The following is a 17,299-nucleotide window of genomic DNA, read 5'->3' as shown; positions in this document are numbered from 1 at the left end:
CAGAAAATAATGAGAACGTGTTTTCTCTCTAGGTTTTATGTTTTACCTCTCCTTTTACATAAAGAAATAAGAGAGGGGAAAAAAGACCATTATACCCTTATATTTGATAATAGATGCATGAAGACCACTGATCTACAATAATTCATAACATTTTGGTTCTTTTATTTTCGACTTTAGGAAGTTATTTACATTTTGATGCTGAGAATGTAGAGTGCTGGTTTCTGAACCTGCTGAGCGCCTATAAGGAAACTGCAGCGCCGCTTTCAGGAAGTGTCAACACATCAGCTGATTTCTGTGGACTTGAGCTGTCACGGGTGTCCTGGCTGACCCCCGGCCAGACGTCAGTGGGGCTGACCACTGACTATCTCCGGGGATGTAATCAGAAGTGTTAACGCTGGACAGAGTCTCCCCGTCCATCCGGTGAGTTCAGGTGCAAAAACAACTGGCAGTTAGTTCCAACGGCTGTGTTTGTGCTAGCAGCATGCTTGCTAACCCGTTGGTATCACGGTTTAAAATGAGACTCCAGCGAGCTGACACTGAGCAGATGTTCACGTTATCTTCGTAGAAACTAAGTGACATGAAGTAGAAAATGTTTGGAAAATCAAAAGCCGCGTTTTTTCGTAGTTTTTGGTAGCAGTGTTAGCAGCAGAGGTGTCAGATGGGTCTCGTGATCCAAACTGCCTTGAATCAATGGCTCCATTCTCAGCTCACAGCAAAGTTCAGCTGTTTTTCCACTGAACACAGTGGACTAAACGTAGACTTCATTTAAACGACACTCATTCTTAACTCTATAGGTAGTCCTACTTTAGACCTTTTGTATATGCTTTGGTTTAGACCTGGCAAAGCTTGCTTGTTTGTTTGTCCTGTTTTTAAGGTTGCATAAAACGTTTTTATAGACAGAATCTGATGTTCATACTTGGTTAGATTAAGGAGGCTAAAACACCAAGGTAAAATTTTTGCCAAAACTGTTGAACGTGTGAGACTGGTGTTGACTTGCAATGTGATTAAATGCACATTTGTTTTATCTTCAAGTAACATTTAGGACACCTTTATCTACAGAGTAGTGACATGGGAAAACAAGGTGTAAAAAGAAAAACATTTCCCAACTTTTCATGAAATCCTTTCTATTCTGGCTTCTTTAGTTTATTTCAAGAATTGTAAGGATGTTTGAGGAATTGTGTGGACCTCCTTACAACAAAATCCAATCCCAACAGTAGAGAGCTAGCAAATACCAGGAGAGTGGTAGGAGGTGACTTCTTCAGTATCTTCTCTTTTGCCTTTTCCACCACTGTGAGTTTAGGAAGCAGTTGATTAGTGTAATGTTTGTTTTGAAGCATTTCTCAATTGCTCCTTATCAACTGTGTCCCAACACAGTTGATAAGTATGTACAGTAAATGTCACAGGTTTAGTTTCACTTCTGCTTCCTCATGAATTCATGCAAAATCAAAAGGCGTCAATCTAGGACAAACTGTATCGGGGTGTGTAGCTTGTTTGCTGTCACAATGGTTTTCGATGTTGGTTTCAGGTTCTCCTTTGTGGCTTCAGTGAGTAAAAACATTTCTGGATTTCAAGGAAAATCTCTACTAGGTTGTGGTTTCTAAATCGGCTCACTGTTTTACACAAGCTGCTTTTCCTTAGACTGCAGAGTAAAACAAAGTCACGGCTGGTCAATTTAGCAGGGCAGGTCCTCTGTTGAAAGTCATGCGACAACATCACATGTCTCCATGGCAGCAACGACGCGCACTGACGTAACATGTTATTGTTGATGTCGTCACTCTCTTCTCTCTCAGACTTTGACTCCATTGTTGTTGGATCTGCAGCGAGGATGCCTGTGATACCGGTTGTGCCTGAGAACCACAGTCACCTCCTGGCAGAGTTCGACTGCCTGGATCCGCTCCTCTCTGCTCTGCGTTTTGACTCAGGCAGGCTGAAGGTAGAATCAGCCATCAAGTCACATCTAATAAATCGTTCCAGTTGAAGACTTTGTAGTAATGATTTGCCGTTCTACAATATATTTGAGTAATGCAGTGATGTTCAATAAATTGAAGTATTATTGAAAGGCTCATTTATGTCAGTTACTCGATTTGCATTATGGTTACTGAAACACAGATTAATTGCATACACAATTAAAATGGTTAATTATGATGATTTTTGCTTACAGCTAGTTAAAAAAAACAATTTTCTTAGAAAGTCAGAATATTTACATGAGACAGATAAAATGCCTTTCAAAGAAAGGAAATGTGAGCTTAATAAAAAAAAAGTATGTTTAATACCTGCTTAAGGGTCATTTTCAAAAGATACTTTTAATCTGACAACCATCATCAGAGTCCATATTCTAATTTACTGAATATGACTGATGTTTTTTTCAAATCTACCTCTACAGTTGAATAAATGTTGAGGCATCAGTGTTACATTTCTATTATGAATGCAAATCATTTATAATAGGAAATGTATGCAATATATTAGTGACTGTTGTCATAATAATATATGTTACGATACCTAAATTATTATTAAGTCTATTCAACTACTGAACAAAAGTCAATATTTCCATCTCAACAACAAGGTTTTATTGAAAGTGTTTCTTCTGGTTGTAGTTGCTGCTAGCAATTGGAAGACGTTCCAGTTGATTAATAACTTGACCACTTGCTCGTGTCTGGGGCAAAAAAAAAAATGCTGTAATTAACACCTATTTTCGCCAAATATGTTAATAGAGACCCTTGCTGGACAATACTTAAAAGTTTAGATTATTCCAGTGCATGCTATGAGATAATATATGTGCGATTATATTGTGCATCCGTACTGTGAGAATGTTTGGGTTTTTTTGGACACTGAATGTCTCGGTTGACTCGTTTTAATGTGGCTGTGTTGTGTTTCAGTGTACCTGTCTGGCGGTGTCCAGGAAGTGGCTCGCGTTGGGAACGTCAGCAGGAGGGTTGCACCTCATCCAGAAGGAGGGCTGGAAACAGAGACTCATTCTGACTCACAAGGTAGATGTCTGGAGGTTTTTGTCATGTCAGCTGCATATTAAGTGAACTGTTACAATGTTTGTTCACAGATTATAGCTATCATCAAAATATGAAAATTGGACTCGCCTTTTTTCATACTTTCTAACATTACAACCACAAACTGTATTTTATGTGATGGACCAGCGCATAGTACGGAATAATTCTGATGTGGACAGAGAATTTAAAAAAATATATATCTGGTAAGTTAACAATTTACTATTCAGCCCCCTTCTCTCTGATACAATCCAACACAGTTTTCTTTTGTGTTACTCGGTTTCACTAAAAATCCAACCCAGCAGTAGATTTGACGACACTAGTTGTTCAATAAGGCACCATAATTATGTTTTATGAGGTAAAGAGGTGGTGAAGTTATTAACTACAAGCAAGAAGATGTTTCTTTCACAAAATAGCAAATGTCAACAAGAAACAACTTTTTAAGTGAAACCTCGTTACTGAGACAGAAACAGAGACTTTTTTTTTTTATTTTTCTCCAGTTGCTATTTGTTATCCGGGGTTTATGTTTGCTGTCAACCCAGTGCAGAAAGACATAAGCCAGCTTAATTTCTTGTTAGTCTGTTTATCACAAGACATTCATCAACATTATCAGGTGTTGCACTTTCTCTGTTATCGTTCAGCCCCACCCCAAACCTTCCAAAGTCCATTGTTCCACAGGAACATGGTAAACATGAGGTAGAAGGTGATCTGGGCAGATGACAGCAATTATAAACTTTTTTTACTTAAATCCAAAATACCAGGGAAAGCGTTAAACTAACACTTCACAGGGAGTACATCATTCCCACAGTGAAACATGGCGGGGGCAGCATCATGTCATGGGAATATTTTATGTTCAGCTGCGATTGAAAAGCTGATTATGGTTGACGATGGATGAAAATAAATATGGGGAAATTCTGGAAGAAAACCTGTTGGCGTCTGTAAAAGAATTGCAACTGGGAAGAAGTTACAGCTTTGCACCGGACAGCAACTCAAATCATAACCAGAGCTAAAATATTATCGATGTGGTTGTATTTCTATTACGCTAAAAAAAAATTATGAAAACCATGCATCATCTTCCTTCTACTTTGCAATTATACACTCCTTTCTGTTTGTACAAATAAAACATATTCGAGTTCATGGTTAAAGATCAAGCCTAACATTAAGCCACTGGACACAGGAGCATTTTATCTATATTTAACCTGGTATGACCTTCCTCTGTCTCAGGAGGGATCTATCACACAAGTGGCATGTTGTCCTCATGATGAAGATTTCATTGCAGTTGCAACAAGGTCAGTCCTTTTTTCTGAAACTAATGACATGTTTGTCATTGAGTGAAATGTTTTTTTTTTATTTTTATTATTATTATTCTTACATTGCCTATTCTCTGTATTCTGATGACTGTCGTCCAGTCAGGGTCTGGTGGTGGTGTGGGAGCTGCAGCTGGAGCGGCGAGGTCGTCCGGAGCGCGTCAGCGTGTCGTCGGAGCACAGAGGACACAACATCACCGCCCTCTGCTGGGATACAAGCACACTTAGGGTTTTTGTTGGGGACTCTGTAGGCAAGGTGTCGTGTCTGCGGGCGGGATCATCTAAACTGGGCAAGGTACTGACAAGAATGATGTTTTTCTTCTACAAAAGAAACCAAATAAAAAGCTGGTATTCATACAATTATAAATCTTCTTCAACTGCTTGGTAGATGCATTTATTATCTTTCTATACTTGTTTTGTTGTGATGATTTTCTTGAGCCCAGCAATCTGAATCAGTGTTGCTCCTGCCTTCTGTGATTTTTGCCACTTCCATTTAATTTATTGTAGACTTGTCAAATGTATGCATAATCTAATTATTTCATGTTCTTCCTTTCCTCTAGGGGTCAGCATTTGTTATTTTTCCTGTCCAAACTGTTACTACTGTTGACTCCAGAGTAGTTCAGCTTGGATATCAAGACGGGCGCCTCCTAGTGTCTTCTCTCAGCCGCTGCTACCTCTGTGACACAGAGAAGTGAGTAGCTTTGAGCTTTTCTCTGTCTTGGGAATATTTCCTGAATGCGTAAACTGTCATTTTACAAAGTTATTGATAGTGTCTGAAAATTAGACAAAACACAAGCTGCATCTTTTCCATTTGCTTGGTTTTACAAAGAGTTTTCCATTTCTTTGTTTTGACGTTTGCCTTTTTTTAAGTTAATTGGAAACTTTGGTGATCTTTTCTCCTAGTTGTAAAGTATCAAATATAAAGTCCTCAGGAAAAATCAGAGAAAGACTGATTTAAATCTTTAAGTAGTATTTGTTTATTTTTGTCTTGTCCAGCATAAATTAGAAACTTCAGAGGTTTTTATTTTTTTATTTTTTTGCTTGGTTTTCTGCTTGTAGGGAGAAATTCTGGCGTGTTGGGAATAAGGAGCGTGACGGGGAATACGGAGCCTGCTTCTTGCCCCAGGGTAGGGGGTTATTAGTGGGACAGCCCCCGCTGCTGTACTGCGCCCGGCCGGGGTCCCGAATATGGGAGGCTAATTTTAACGGCGAGGTTCTGAGTACTCATCAATTCAAAAAGCTGCTCGCCTGCCCACCACTCCCTTTAATCACTTACAGGTACAATTTATCATAACTTAATGTGTTACAATTAAGGCAGGACTTGTAATGTGCATTATCTACCTCTTTCTGCAGAAACGATCCAAATTACAATCCAGCACAGAGTAGTCCGCAGTCTCTCGGCTTCCCTAAACTGCTTTATTTTGGGTAAGATCAAAAAGCTTTTTAGAGTGTCGGTTTTTTTCTGGACTACATGAACTTGGTGCTTCATGTATCTTTGCAGAGATCAAAATCTGCTTACTTGGACCGATTCGGCCGTTTATATCTTCACACCTCAGAATGGACAGGTCCTGCTGTGGACTGAAGTTAAAGGTTTGTGTTGCCCCCCTAAATTGCTGTAGCACCTGACGGGAGGAACTCAGCTGGGAAATGGTTATTTCACTACAAACGTTGTATGCTGTGATGGAATTAAATGTGTTGTGTTGACATCCATTTTCTCCAACAATACACTTCCATTTGATCACATAATCATTAGGAATCAAAGTTCAGAATAATCCCATAAGTCCTTTTGCAAGAATGGCATGCAAACTTTCCCATGTTTCTGTGTACTTTATATTCCAAATGAATGTGTTTGAATTGAACTTTTCTTTTAGACGTGGCTGACATTGCAGTCCACCGCAGCGAGCTGTTCTGCCTCCACGGCAGTGGCCGTCTGTCCCATCTGTCTTTGCTGTCTGCGGAGCGCTGCGTGGAACGCCTGCTGCGTAGAGAGTCCTGGACTCTCGCTGCCACCGTCTGCTGCATGTTCCAGCACACGATCACGACGAGCCGGGTAAGACGTACGGTGAACGACTTTATCTCTGTGTGGAGTGTAAGAAAGGATTACTGTACAGGCTTTCCTGGTTTTAAATATTTATATTCTTGCTATTCTGTGTAACCAAATGCAAAGATGATCTGACTATTAACCTAAACTGCAACAATAGAGAATTAATTCTGTTCAAGTAAGTTTTTTTTTTTTCAGTTCTAAATCACAACAAAATGTGATCTAGGTGCATTTGTGGGAAAACTAAAATGTCCAAATAAGTTTAATTCACCAGGTGCCGTTTCTAGGTGTGATTTAAAGAATCTGTCTTATTCAATTCAGGCCAGGAAGTCCATTCCCATCGATCGCCTGGAACACCTGAAGTCTCAGCTCAGTTCCAGCGCACAGACTGAGCTGATTAACCAGCTGGAGGAAGTGATCCTGAAGCTGGAGCCACTGGATTCTGCATCTAGCAGCCGCAGGAGCAGCATCTCTTCACATGTGAGAACAAATCTGGTTTAAGAGTCCTGCTTGTGACAGAAACGCGCTTCTCTTTAATTTTATGATTATGATGTTTCTTGGCTTATTTGCAGTGGATACTTTTTAGCTAATAAGTGGAAAAGTATTTTGTTCTAAACTATTTTGCATCAAATACTAAAATTATACTTGAAAGTTTGATTCCATCACATTTTTGCAACTAGAAACCAATTGTCTAATCTGTCATCATCCAGGAGAGTTTTAACGTCCTGGACTGTGGGATCTACCGGGTTATCAGCCGCAGAGGAAGCCAGTCGGACGAGGAGACCAGCTCCCTCATGAATCAGTCTGCGTCAGAGGAGGAGCGACTGAAAGAGTTCAGCTTTGTCCAGGAGGAAGACCAGGTGGATCATGGTAAGCTGTTAAATCTGCTTTAGATTGTTCAAATTTAACATTTTGGCATAGAATCTGGTTCTTGTTGCATATTTTTATCTTAATTTTGTCTTGATTAGAGCATGATTTGAAATCACAGAAAAATCTCTCCACCTAAATATAGTCAAAATTAATATTACTAGCGAGATCGGGAAACTTTGAATGTGTCTTAAAGATAATTTTCTCAAAAAAAAAAAAAAAAAGTTAGTCATGTATAAAAACTAAACATGATATCCTGTTGCACTTTGTCTTTCTTTATTTACTTGTTACTTTTCTCTTTTTATGTCGCCTCTGTATATAATTGTGATTTGGGTGAATGCCTGAAGCAGGAGGAAACCTCTTTTCTGCCTCTAATTATTGCGTTAACAAAGAGTGAAGTTATTTTCAGTTCAACACCGTCACACAAAATAACACCAAAACCTTTTTGCTAAATCAGAAATTGGAATTTGAATGAATGACTGATAATAACTTGACTCTTAACTCTTTGCAAATCTTTTTTCCTTTGCTGTTGCGCCTCCTGAGTTTGTTGTAAACAAAGCTGAATAATCATGAACGGGCCTCATTTCTGCTGAGTTGTTGACGTAAAATGTCTCATCTGTTCCATTGCATCTCACATTTTTGTCGCCATTTTTTGTTCCGTTTTTTTTTTTGTTTTGTTTTTCTGCGGTATTTGATTTCCAATCTTGTCTACAATCTTCCTCCGCTTGCATTGTTGTCCACTGCCTCTCATCATTCCCCTCCAGCACCTCCATCCATCTGTGTTTTTCCTCCCACTCCTGCCCCCATCTTTACTCAGATCCACAGAGCGGAGAGCGGCTGGAGGCCGATCGACCTGACCAAGGCCTGCAGTTCCACCTCCCACTTTCATTCCGCACCAAACCCCCCCGCATAGCTTTGCAGGCCGTTAAAGACAGGTGAATGAAAACCAACAGAATGCTTGAGCTATAAATTTTGTGGTTTATAATACTGATATATAATATTGTTTTTATTGTAATAAGAAATGAAACCAAAGTGCAGCTGTGCTTTGGGCGCCCTGCTTCCTCATTCCACTGAAAACAAAAATCTTTTTTTTTTTTTTTTTTTTTTGCCTCCGCAGATGTACATTTGTTGACACGTTTGTCAAATTTCAGTCTGAGCATCCCACATTCATTCTTCATATGAAACAGTTGGATCACAGTTCGGCTTCTTGTCTGTTTAACTACTGAACAATGTGAGTTTTTTTTTCTTTTTTTCTTTCCCCATTTCTTTTCATTAGCGTTTCTAGTTTTGTCAAGAAGACGACTGAGAAGATCAACACCCTCCAGATGAACTCTGAACTCCGACATCGGCCTGAATTTAAAGAGAGCGCACAGCCCGACACGTTAGCCGGCACGTTATCGTACTCAGACGAAATGGAGAACGAGTAAGTAGAGATCTTTAAAATATTACCTAACCCTTTTGTGTTTAACTACAGTTTTTCTAACGTGTTTAAGCACCTTAATTTCTTTTAATGTTGTTTTAGGCACTTCAGTGCATTTTATTGGGATTTCATGTAATAAACAAACACAGCTGATGATGCCAAGTGGAACTTCTGGTATACAGTCAGAATAGTCGGCTAGTCTGCTTTGAAAATAAATGAGCTTATTTGCACTATGTCAACCTGCACACATGTATATAAAAAAAAAACATGGGGTGTACAAGACAACATGTGTACATATTGTTTCTTTAGCTTGCATTTTTTTTCCTCTAAAGTTTACAGTATATATTTTCATTTAACATCTTATGTGGCAGTCTGAGCAAGTAAATTTGATTCTGATATTTGTTTTCAGAGTTTATAATGAAATATCAAACGCAGAGGCTGATATGGATGAACTTCGTTCAGCAACAGAACAAGCTGTGTAAGTACTACATCACATTTACCATATTATTGGGTTTTTTATGTTATTATTGGTAATAGCACCTCTTCTTTGACTAATTATTATGTTTTTTTCCATCCATCAGCTCACAGATACAAGATCCTTTGGTGCTCCTGGATCCAGTCTGCCTTAGAGAAGCTCTGATGGAGTGGCTCCCTGTGTTGGAGCGAATCCTGGGCCCTGCTGTTCTCCTGACAGCTTCTGTAACCAATTCCAACCTGGATGGATCTGGAGAAGAGAAATGGGACAGGGAATATCTGAGCCCATGCACAGAGCAACAAAGAGAATCATCAGAAAGTGTTGCAGAGGAGGCGGAGCTCGGAGAAAAAGAAGTCCTCTGTGAGAAACAGCCGATGGTTGACACGACTGAAAATGCCGCTTCTCTGGAGAATCATCCGGAGCCCATCCGAGTGGCGTCTCCTACGCCTTTGCCTTCAGATCTGAAAGCTAATCTCAGCGAGCTGGCTTCACTTTACACAGAGCTCAGCTGCTTCAGGCACCAGCAGGAGGTGCTGGAAAGCGCAACTTTCCTGCGTCGTTACTTTTTCCTTCTGGACCAGGAGCGAGTGAGAAGAATGTGCCTTCTTTGTTATCAGCAGCGACCCGAGATGATGAGCTCGTTCTCTGAGGCCATGCTAGGTTAGAATCTTGTTTTGAAAAATGACAAACATACATACAAAAAAAAAACCCCAGCAATTTTATTATAGCAGTTTTATTAAGACAATCAATTAATGTTACACAACATTGTTTTTGTTTCACCTAGCTCTCACTCAGTCCAGCAAGGTGGTTGAAATTATTCAGAGAGGAGATTTGCTGAAATCTCTGCGAAGCCTCAGAGAGCTGCAGCCTTGGGATGCGGCGCATCTCCTCGCTCACTTCCACAGGTACGAATGTGTGATTTTTAAAGTGTTAACGTATCTAACATACGAAGTGTCCATTCATTGTTAAAGAAGTACGTATTTAAAATTAACAACTTAAAATGTCTTTAATTTAAATTATTATTATGTTAATCAGACATCTTAACTGTTATTGTCACATGACTAATATCGTATACTTTATTTCGGGGGATTTTGTCACTCAAACTTTTCTGTCAGGCAAATGTTTGACATCATCATTATGTTCTGTGACTCGAGGTGGTTGATGCTACTGCTAACTAGATGCTAATACACATTTGCTAGCTATCTAGCTACCTTTATTGACGTCTGCTATGAGTAAGTTCAATTTTATCTCCAGTTGATTGGATGATGTTCTGTTGCCCATATAAGGCTGGGTGTGTTTTTGTGCAAAAAAAACTTTACGCTTGGCTCTCTGGTGGTTAAGGCTGTAGAAAATCATTGTATGTGAAGCACAAAACTGCTGCCAAGAGCCACAAACCCCAGAAGGTTTTAGTTTCACTGTTTTTGCTGTTCTTGATTGTAATGCAGTTGGACAAGGTTGCATTGTAAAGGTCTTTAAAAGTCTTAAATTTGACTTGCGGAAACCTTCAGATGCCCTGATATATTTACTGACTTGCTGATGTTGACTTTTTTTAAAACAAGACAATGTGTTTTAGACATTGTTGACAAAACTGTTTTGTAGGTGGTTAATCCCTTGCAGCAGTAATGTTGGACCTTTTTATACATAAAGTTTTCTCTTATATTCCAGGCTATACGAGAAGCATGGTGAGGCAGCTGTACGCTCGTTTGCCCAGTTCTATCCCATTATGACTCCTGCTGACGTGGAGACGGTGGCTCAGCGAAGCCACTTCCTGGCGTACCTGGATAATCTTGTACATTCAAGAGCTGAGGAGCACAAGTGCGTTTTATATGTTTGTGTTTTTATTTGTAGATTAACATAGATACTTTGCTGAGTGAATCTATATTTCAGCAAGTTGTTTCTGTTAGGTTGTCATTTCTTCAGTCGCTCCTTGAACCTGAATCACTGAGACAGGATTGGCTGGAGCTGGCCCTGACTCACGATGCCCCTCAACACGCCGATACTCTGACCTCTGATGGAAGGCCCAGGTATTAAGCTTTTATGTGTTCAATCTGAAACAGAATTTTTAGAGATGAAAAGATGAAATTGACTGGTGTCCAAAATTAGATGATGTCCAGCTTGATTGACCTTGGTGGGAGACAGTAACACTCTTTGGTTGTGAACTGTGGGATTGAGTGAAGAACATCTAATGCTGGCGATTTTCAGTTTCAGTCATGTTTAGAGTAAAGACAGAAGCACAGGAATGTGAGAAGATGAAAAGTGTGTTTCCTGCTGCAGGTGGCGCTCACACCGTTTCACCTGGGGCTACGGACGTCTTTTGTCTTTGCTCATTCGACTTCCTGCAGACATTTCATCCAAAGAGAAGATGAATGAGATGTGCCACAGTCACGGGTATTTCTGATTTTTTTTATTTTTTTTTTTTTCGCCAAAGGAAAACTGTCTAGTCTTCATGATGTTGGCGGTATGCCACAACATGACATGTCCATGCTTGTGCAGGTACTGGACGGGTTACCTCTACCTCTGCAAAGAGCTGCAGCGTTGCTCTGAAGCATTTTCCACCATCTGTCAGCTGGACGACCTCAGCCTCCTGGAGGATCCTGATGGTAAAACTGTTTACAACAATTACAAAAATAATCAAATCAAATTAATCTCTTTGAATGGAAAAATGAGCCTTTGGGTTGTCGTCACATGACGATCCAAACGTCTAAGTTGAGCATTAGAAAGCAGCTCTAAAGCGAGGAGGAGGCCTCAGGTTTCATTTAACAGTGCAGCTGTATCTCCCTGGACCGAAACAACTTGCATGTTGTCGAGTGACGAAAACCCAAACACCGAACTCAGAGGCCTGGAGCCAGTGAATCACATGACCCTTACAACCCCATTAGTGAACCTAACAGCCCTATTTGAACCCACCGGGTCCATAAGTGGACTCGAAAACCTTTTTGTTGAGAGGTGAAAAGTCCTCAAGTAACCCTGGAAAGTTTGACGAGTACCTCTTAAAATGAACTAATATTGATTTTCATATTTATGTAATTTGGCAGTTTGCAGACAAAATCTTCTTTGATTGAATTGATAAAATAATGTTTTAAGCACACCACTGGTTTTTGAAGGTCTGCTTTAAACGGCCTTCTAGAAGGAAGAGGGCCACTTAAAAAGCTGCAGTGGGCCAGATTTGGCCCCCCGAGCCTTAGTTTGACACATGTGCCTCTGATCATTCCACACGTTTTCAGGTGTTGAACCTCAGAACCTGGACGAGTGGAAGCTGCTGATCCAGCTCTCTCAGCAGTATTGCCGTGTGGCAGACCCACCGCCGGCCACAGATGTGAACGGGAGCAGCTGGTCCAACGGCGCCACGGACTGCGAAGGACGGATCAACCCGGAGAGTCTGACCCTCCTGCTGGCTCGGACGCTGGGGCCTGACCGAGCCCTGGAGCTGCTGCGCGAATGTGGAGTGCAGGTGGTCCTTTCAGCCCACTCCAAGCTGGTGTGTGACCTGCTGAGAGTCGCAGAGAGGAGGCAGAGGTGGGTCAGACTGTCAATGAAACAATGTCGAAAAAAAACCAGAACACTTTTTTGAAACTATTTTTTTTCTTTTAGGTATACCGAAATAGTCTAGTAAACAAACGTGAATATCCTACTATGATCCATCTGGTTTTTTCTTGTTTGGTTGAAGCTAAGAGTAGATTTAACTTATTAACTTTAAGATAATTCTTTACTTGTCCTGCAAGTGGGAATTATAAGTTGTTTTTTTTGTTGTTGTTTTTTTTTTAGATATTTTATCATTGTAAGATATGACAATGCAGGTTTTGTGTTGTGATTAGAAACTAAAACACATTTGAAGTGTCTGTAGTAACAGGTTGTAGTCTTGAAAGGATCTTTTAAGAGTCACATATGTTTTGTCTTGTTTTTGATTTTCAGGGCGATGATTCAGACCATGCTGGAGCGCTGCGATCGGTTCCTCTGGTCTCAGCATGCCTAAAGCCTGATTGGTGCATCAATCCCTAACTTAACACCTCTGTGATTTCTGTCTACACACACACACACACACAAAAAAGATACTAATGCTTTAGTTACAAGTGTTGCCTTTTTAACGCCATATTATTGACTATCAGTATTCATGCATTACTTTGCATCATTGTTTCCTGTCTAATATTTCAGACTGTTTTTGCATGCTTGCACATTTATCTGTATTAAAGGCCAAAGAAATTGTCGTCCTTTTTTTGAAAAAATATACTTGAATGAATTAACCGATCATGTTAAAAGCAGTTTTTATTAGTTGAATAAAGTTGTCTGTGAAAACGGTTTCACTTTGTTTGTTTTAGAGATTGAATGCTTTTAGTGAAAATGATTGTGAGCAAACCGCGTGAAAGTGCTTTTGCTTGCACGTGTTAAAGCTGCAGCTGCAGAAAATGTTCTCTCACCCATAAAAATGTTTTGTTGTTGCATAAAGGGAAAATGAACAAAGTGAGCAGGATATCAAATATTACTTCTCTGGCTGTATTTTATTAATTTAAAGGCAGCTTGTTTCTCCACTCCCAACATTGGAGGATAAGTAATGTGGGTCAAATGTGATCAAATTAATAACAGAGTAATGAAATGAGGTCAGTGACCCATTTGATGCTATCACACACCTGGAGGATCAAAGAGGTGAGTTTTTCACCACATCACGTTTGACTTTCAAAGGCTCCAAATGGGCAAAGTCGCTGAGTGAAGACTCCCACTGTAATTAACTGATATCGTTACGGATTTTCCCTCCTGTTTTTTTAATGTCAAGTTTAGCTTCCTCATTATTTCCCAGAATCCCTGCCTCCGTCGTCTTCCCGTCTTTGTTGGCACAGGGATGATGAGATTAGCACTAGGCACGACACAAACACGATTATACTAAACGTACAGAGACTTTCAAAGGTTTGCTCTGACATTTTGCTACATTACATCTTATTCATTTATTTATTGGGAGTCTTTGTGATGAACGTGCAGAGGAAAGAAAAGGTTGCATAGTTTTCAAATGTGCATTTGTGTTTAATCCGATAAGTCAATGTAAAGTGGTGACTTGAGGTTTGTTAGAATTTTATTAGTAAACAGACATGAATAAGAAACAGCAGATAGAGAAACTTATGGAGAAGTTTAAAGCAGGACTAGGTTATTAAAATATATCAAGCTTTGCAAATGTCATGTTTAATACTGACTACTGATATGCAAGATTTTTTTTTTGCATATCGCTGTAAAAGAATCCACCTCTAAAACACAGGAGACAGACAGAAGAGAAACAACCAATTCAGTGTAAGGATGTCAAGAAGACCCTGGAAGAAAATTTCCCCACAGCATCAATTTGCATGACTTCAGAATCATCCACTGAAAAACATAACAGTTCTGGAAAAACAAGGTGATCAGGCAGAAAAAGCAGACCTTTATCAAGGAAAATGTTATCTCTATCCCTCAACTGGAAATGAATCCATATCTAAAACGCAGGAGACAGTGGATGAGCTACAGGAGAAAGAGCCATGAACATGTCAGGACAAGAACAAAACAATGCAATGTCTAACTTTGCCCAGGTGAAAAAAAGTATACATTAGTATACTTCAAACTTACTTAAATTTATGAAAGTACACTAAGTATACTAATTATTAAGTGTACTACCTATAAGTATATCTAAAGTATACTAAAAATACACTTTTACCAATTTTGAAATTAGTACTTTAAACACACTTAAACATAATTGTACCAAAATACACTTTTAATATATTAAATAAAAGTATACTTTAAGTGAACAAAATATGAATGAATATGTATGAATTTTTAAGTGCCTTAATAATCTTTTGCAATTTATTAAAATTGCATACAATAAAAAAAGGATAATCATGATGTAATTTTTAATAAAGTACCCAATCAATTTTCAGATGTGTGATGTAAAACCTTATAATAATAAAGAGAAGAAAAAACTTCAACCCAGGGAAGATAACAGACGGTGTTCAAATTCGCCATTTTTACTTGCATAATATTGCCTTAAAAGTAGAGGGCCTTGACAATATTACTGATTTTGGTAAATTCAAGCTGGTGACGTCCTAGTCTGAGTTAAACAACACAACGGGACAACAACCGATGGAAATGAAATGTGTGTCACAAAAGGACCCTGCTAGGACGAAGGCTGCTAAGTGTTGCTAGCTGGTGGTAAGTTTGCTTATTTAATTATCTTCATTTAATTATAAACAGTGCAGTGTTGGTTTCTTAAATAATTTATAAATTTTATTGTGACTTGTATGATTATTACTATAGCAATCATTGAGGTTCATGTTATAACTGCATGGAGGTTGTTTGTTGTGACATATACTTGAATTCATAAACTAACCTGGTTTTAATTAAGCTCCATAAGACAAAGATACTTCATCAAGGATTTTATCTTCAACATATGTTTGCAGTCTAGCTAAACAAATGAAGATGAAAGAGGAAGCCAGAGAAATCGGATGTTAGAAAACGTAAAGCGTTTCCTGTCTCAGAAGAAGCTCTGGCTCCACCAGATCACCAACCAGCTCTAAGGATGAACCTTCACATCGTCTTCATGATGTAAGTTTGTTTTTTCAATGAGGAGCTAGCTACATTTTCAACAACAAAAACTGCTGTGTTACCAACACTAAGTGCTTAATAAACATGATTTGATTTAAAGATAACTGGAAAGAATTTTTCTCTTCTTGTTAATCTAACATTTATATTTTATTTATTTTTTATTTGTTGGCTGTCAGGGCCCAGTGATGGACTGGTGACCTGTCCAGGGTGAACCCTGCCTCTTATCTGATGGCTGCTGGAGATGAGCACCACCAGCCTCTCCTCACCACCCTGCAAGGATCAGTGTGTTCAGATCATGGATGGAAAGATTTTAAGGTAGTTTGTCTCCTTAAGTCCACACTTAAAACAGCTTCATAGTTAATTCATCAACGCATTCTATGACATTGCTGACTATTTTTTTTCTACTTCCAACATAAAGAGGCAAAGAAGACACCCAGAAATGTTTTTCCACCCCAGGCATCTAGTCCCAATCATCATCAGTTCTGATGTTGTCACATACATTGCGAGTCCACAACGTCTTAAAATTGTAAGTATTATTTTTTTATTTGCCATTTTTCTGTTCTCTTTAAATACAAATGCTTCCTCTGTTTAATTGCTCTATTGTTCTTTTTTGTAGGTTCCTGTAAGGTGCAGTGAACGGGAATGTTCTGTCGTTGATCCTCTCTGTCATGTTTTATTGTCACACTTAAATTTTCATGTTCATGTGTTCACTTTTGATGTGTAAACTCAATTTATGTAAAGTTCATAAAGTTGCGAGTAAAATTGGACAATTTTAAAATGTCGGTAATAAAACAAAATATTTGAATTACCTTGGACATCTTGTGTAATTAATCTTTCCATGTAATTTTAGCCTAAAACAATACAAGTACTGTAGTGTAGTTATGCATGTCATTTATAAAATAGATACGTAGGAATAAAGACTTTCATGAGTAATTAAAATTGTAGTTTACTATCAAAGCAGGAAATCAAAAATAAAAAATAAGTGTAATTTAAATACATTACTAATATATGAATAGTATATTTAAAATATATTTGAAGCATATTAAATATATATTTTTAATATAATTCTGAGACAGTATTATTACACTCAAAATATAATAAAGCTCTGAAATATGATATTTAATAAGTATACTTTAAGTATACTAAGTACACTTGAAATTGTTCCAAAAAAGTACGTATAGTATACTAAAATATACTATTAGTTGTAATTCCTCTGTCGGTAATAAAACCGACAGAGGTTTTATTACCGACAGAGTAGTAAGTGCTAATTTGTGCTTAGTATACTTTGTATATTAAAGTATACTAAGCACAAAATTAGTTCCAAAATAGTACAGTTTAAGTACATCAATAAAAGTATACTAAAGTATGTTCAAATGTAGTATACTAAAGTATACTTTTTTTCACCTGGGTGTCTGAACCACACAACATCCAGGTGAGGTCTTCTGATTGTCAGAGACCTCAGAAGGTAACTGAGGTCTCTGACAATCAAACGCCAGAAGCTGCAGGCTACAAAAATCAAAAGTTACAACAACTCTCAATCCCCATCCCTTCGCTTTACCCTTATCCAACACAACCACAAAATTTACAACATGTACACTTTCTGCTTCAAGAATTGTGCAAAACCAAAGCATCCCC

At 38.6% G+C, this 17,299-nt stretch overlaps 1 protein-coding gene across 2 annotated transcripts; it reads left to right on the top strand.

The window, feature by feature from the left end:
* Positions 1 to 217: 217 nt before the first annotated feature.
* Positions 218 to 13,406, top strand: hps5 (HPS5 biogenesis of lysosomal organelles complex 2 subunit 2). 2 transcript variants are annotated; one of them, XM_008412089.2, is made up of 23 exons: positions 218 to 420; positions 1,821 to 1,933; positions 2,877 to 2,987; positions 4,224 to 4,288; positions 4,409 to 4,601; positions 4,867 to 4,997; positions 5,366 to 5,584; positions 5,660 to 5,731; positions 5,808 to 5,896; positions 6,178 to 6,356; positions 6,669 to 6,827; positions 7,058 to 7,217; positions 8,032 to 8,149; positions 8,491 to 8,637; positions 9,044 to 9,112; positions 9,216 to 9,769; positions 9,894 to 10,014; positions 10,775 to 10,924; positions 11,014 to 11,133; positions 11,384 to 11,497; positions 11,603 to 11,709; positions 12,334 to 12,625; positions 13,022 to 13,406. In XM_008412089.2, exons 2-23 carry the CDS (start codon positions 1,826 to 1,828, stop codon positions 13,080 to 13,082), a joined length of 3,339 nt encoding a protein of 1,112 aa, XP_008410311.1. In that variant the 5' UTR covers positions 218 to 420; positions 1,821 to 1,825; the 3' UTR covers positions 13,083 to 13,406. The 2 variants fall into 2 exon arrangements, with proteins under 2 accessions (XP_008410311.1, XP_008410310.1); XM_008412088.2 differs by having other exon boundaries at positions 1,791 to 1,933.
* The last annotated feature ends 3,893 nt before the right edge of the window (positions 13,407 to 17,299 follow it).

Source organism: Poecilia reticulata, linkage group LG6 (genome assembly GCF_000633615.1).
Source record: "Poecilia reticulata strain Guanapo linkage group LG6, Guppy_female_1.0+MT, whole genome shotgun sequence".
NCBI lineage: Eukaryota > Metazoa > Chordata > Actinopteri > Cyprinodontiformes > Poeciliidae > Poecilia > Poecilia reticulata.
Note: the sequence above shows the minus strand (reverse complement) of the source record. Positions and strands in the feature narration are given on the sequence as shown.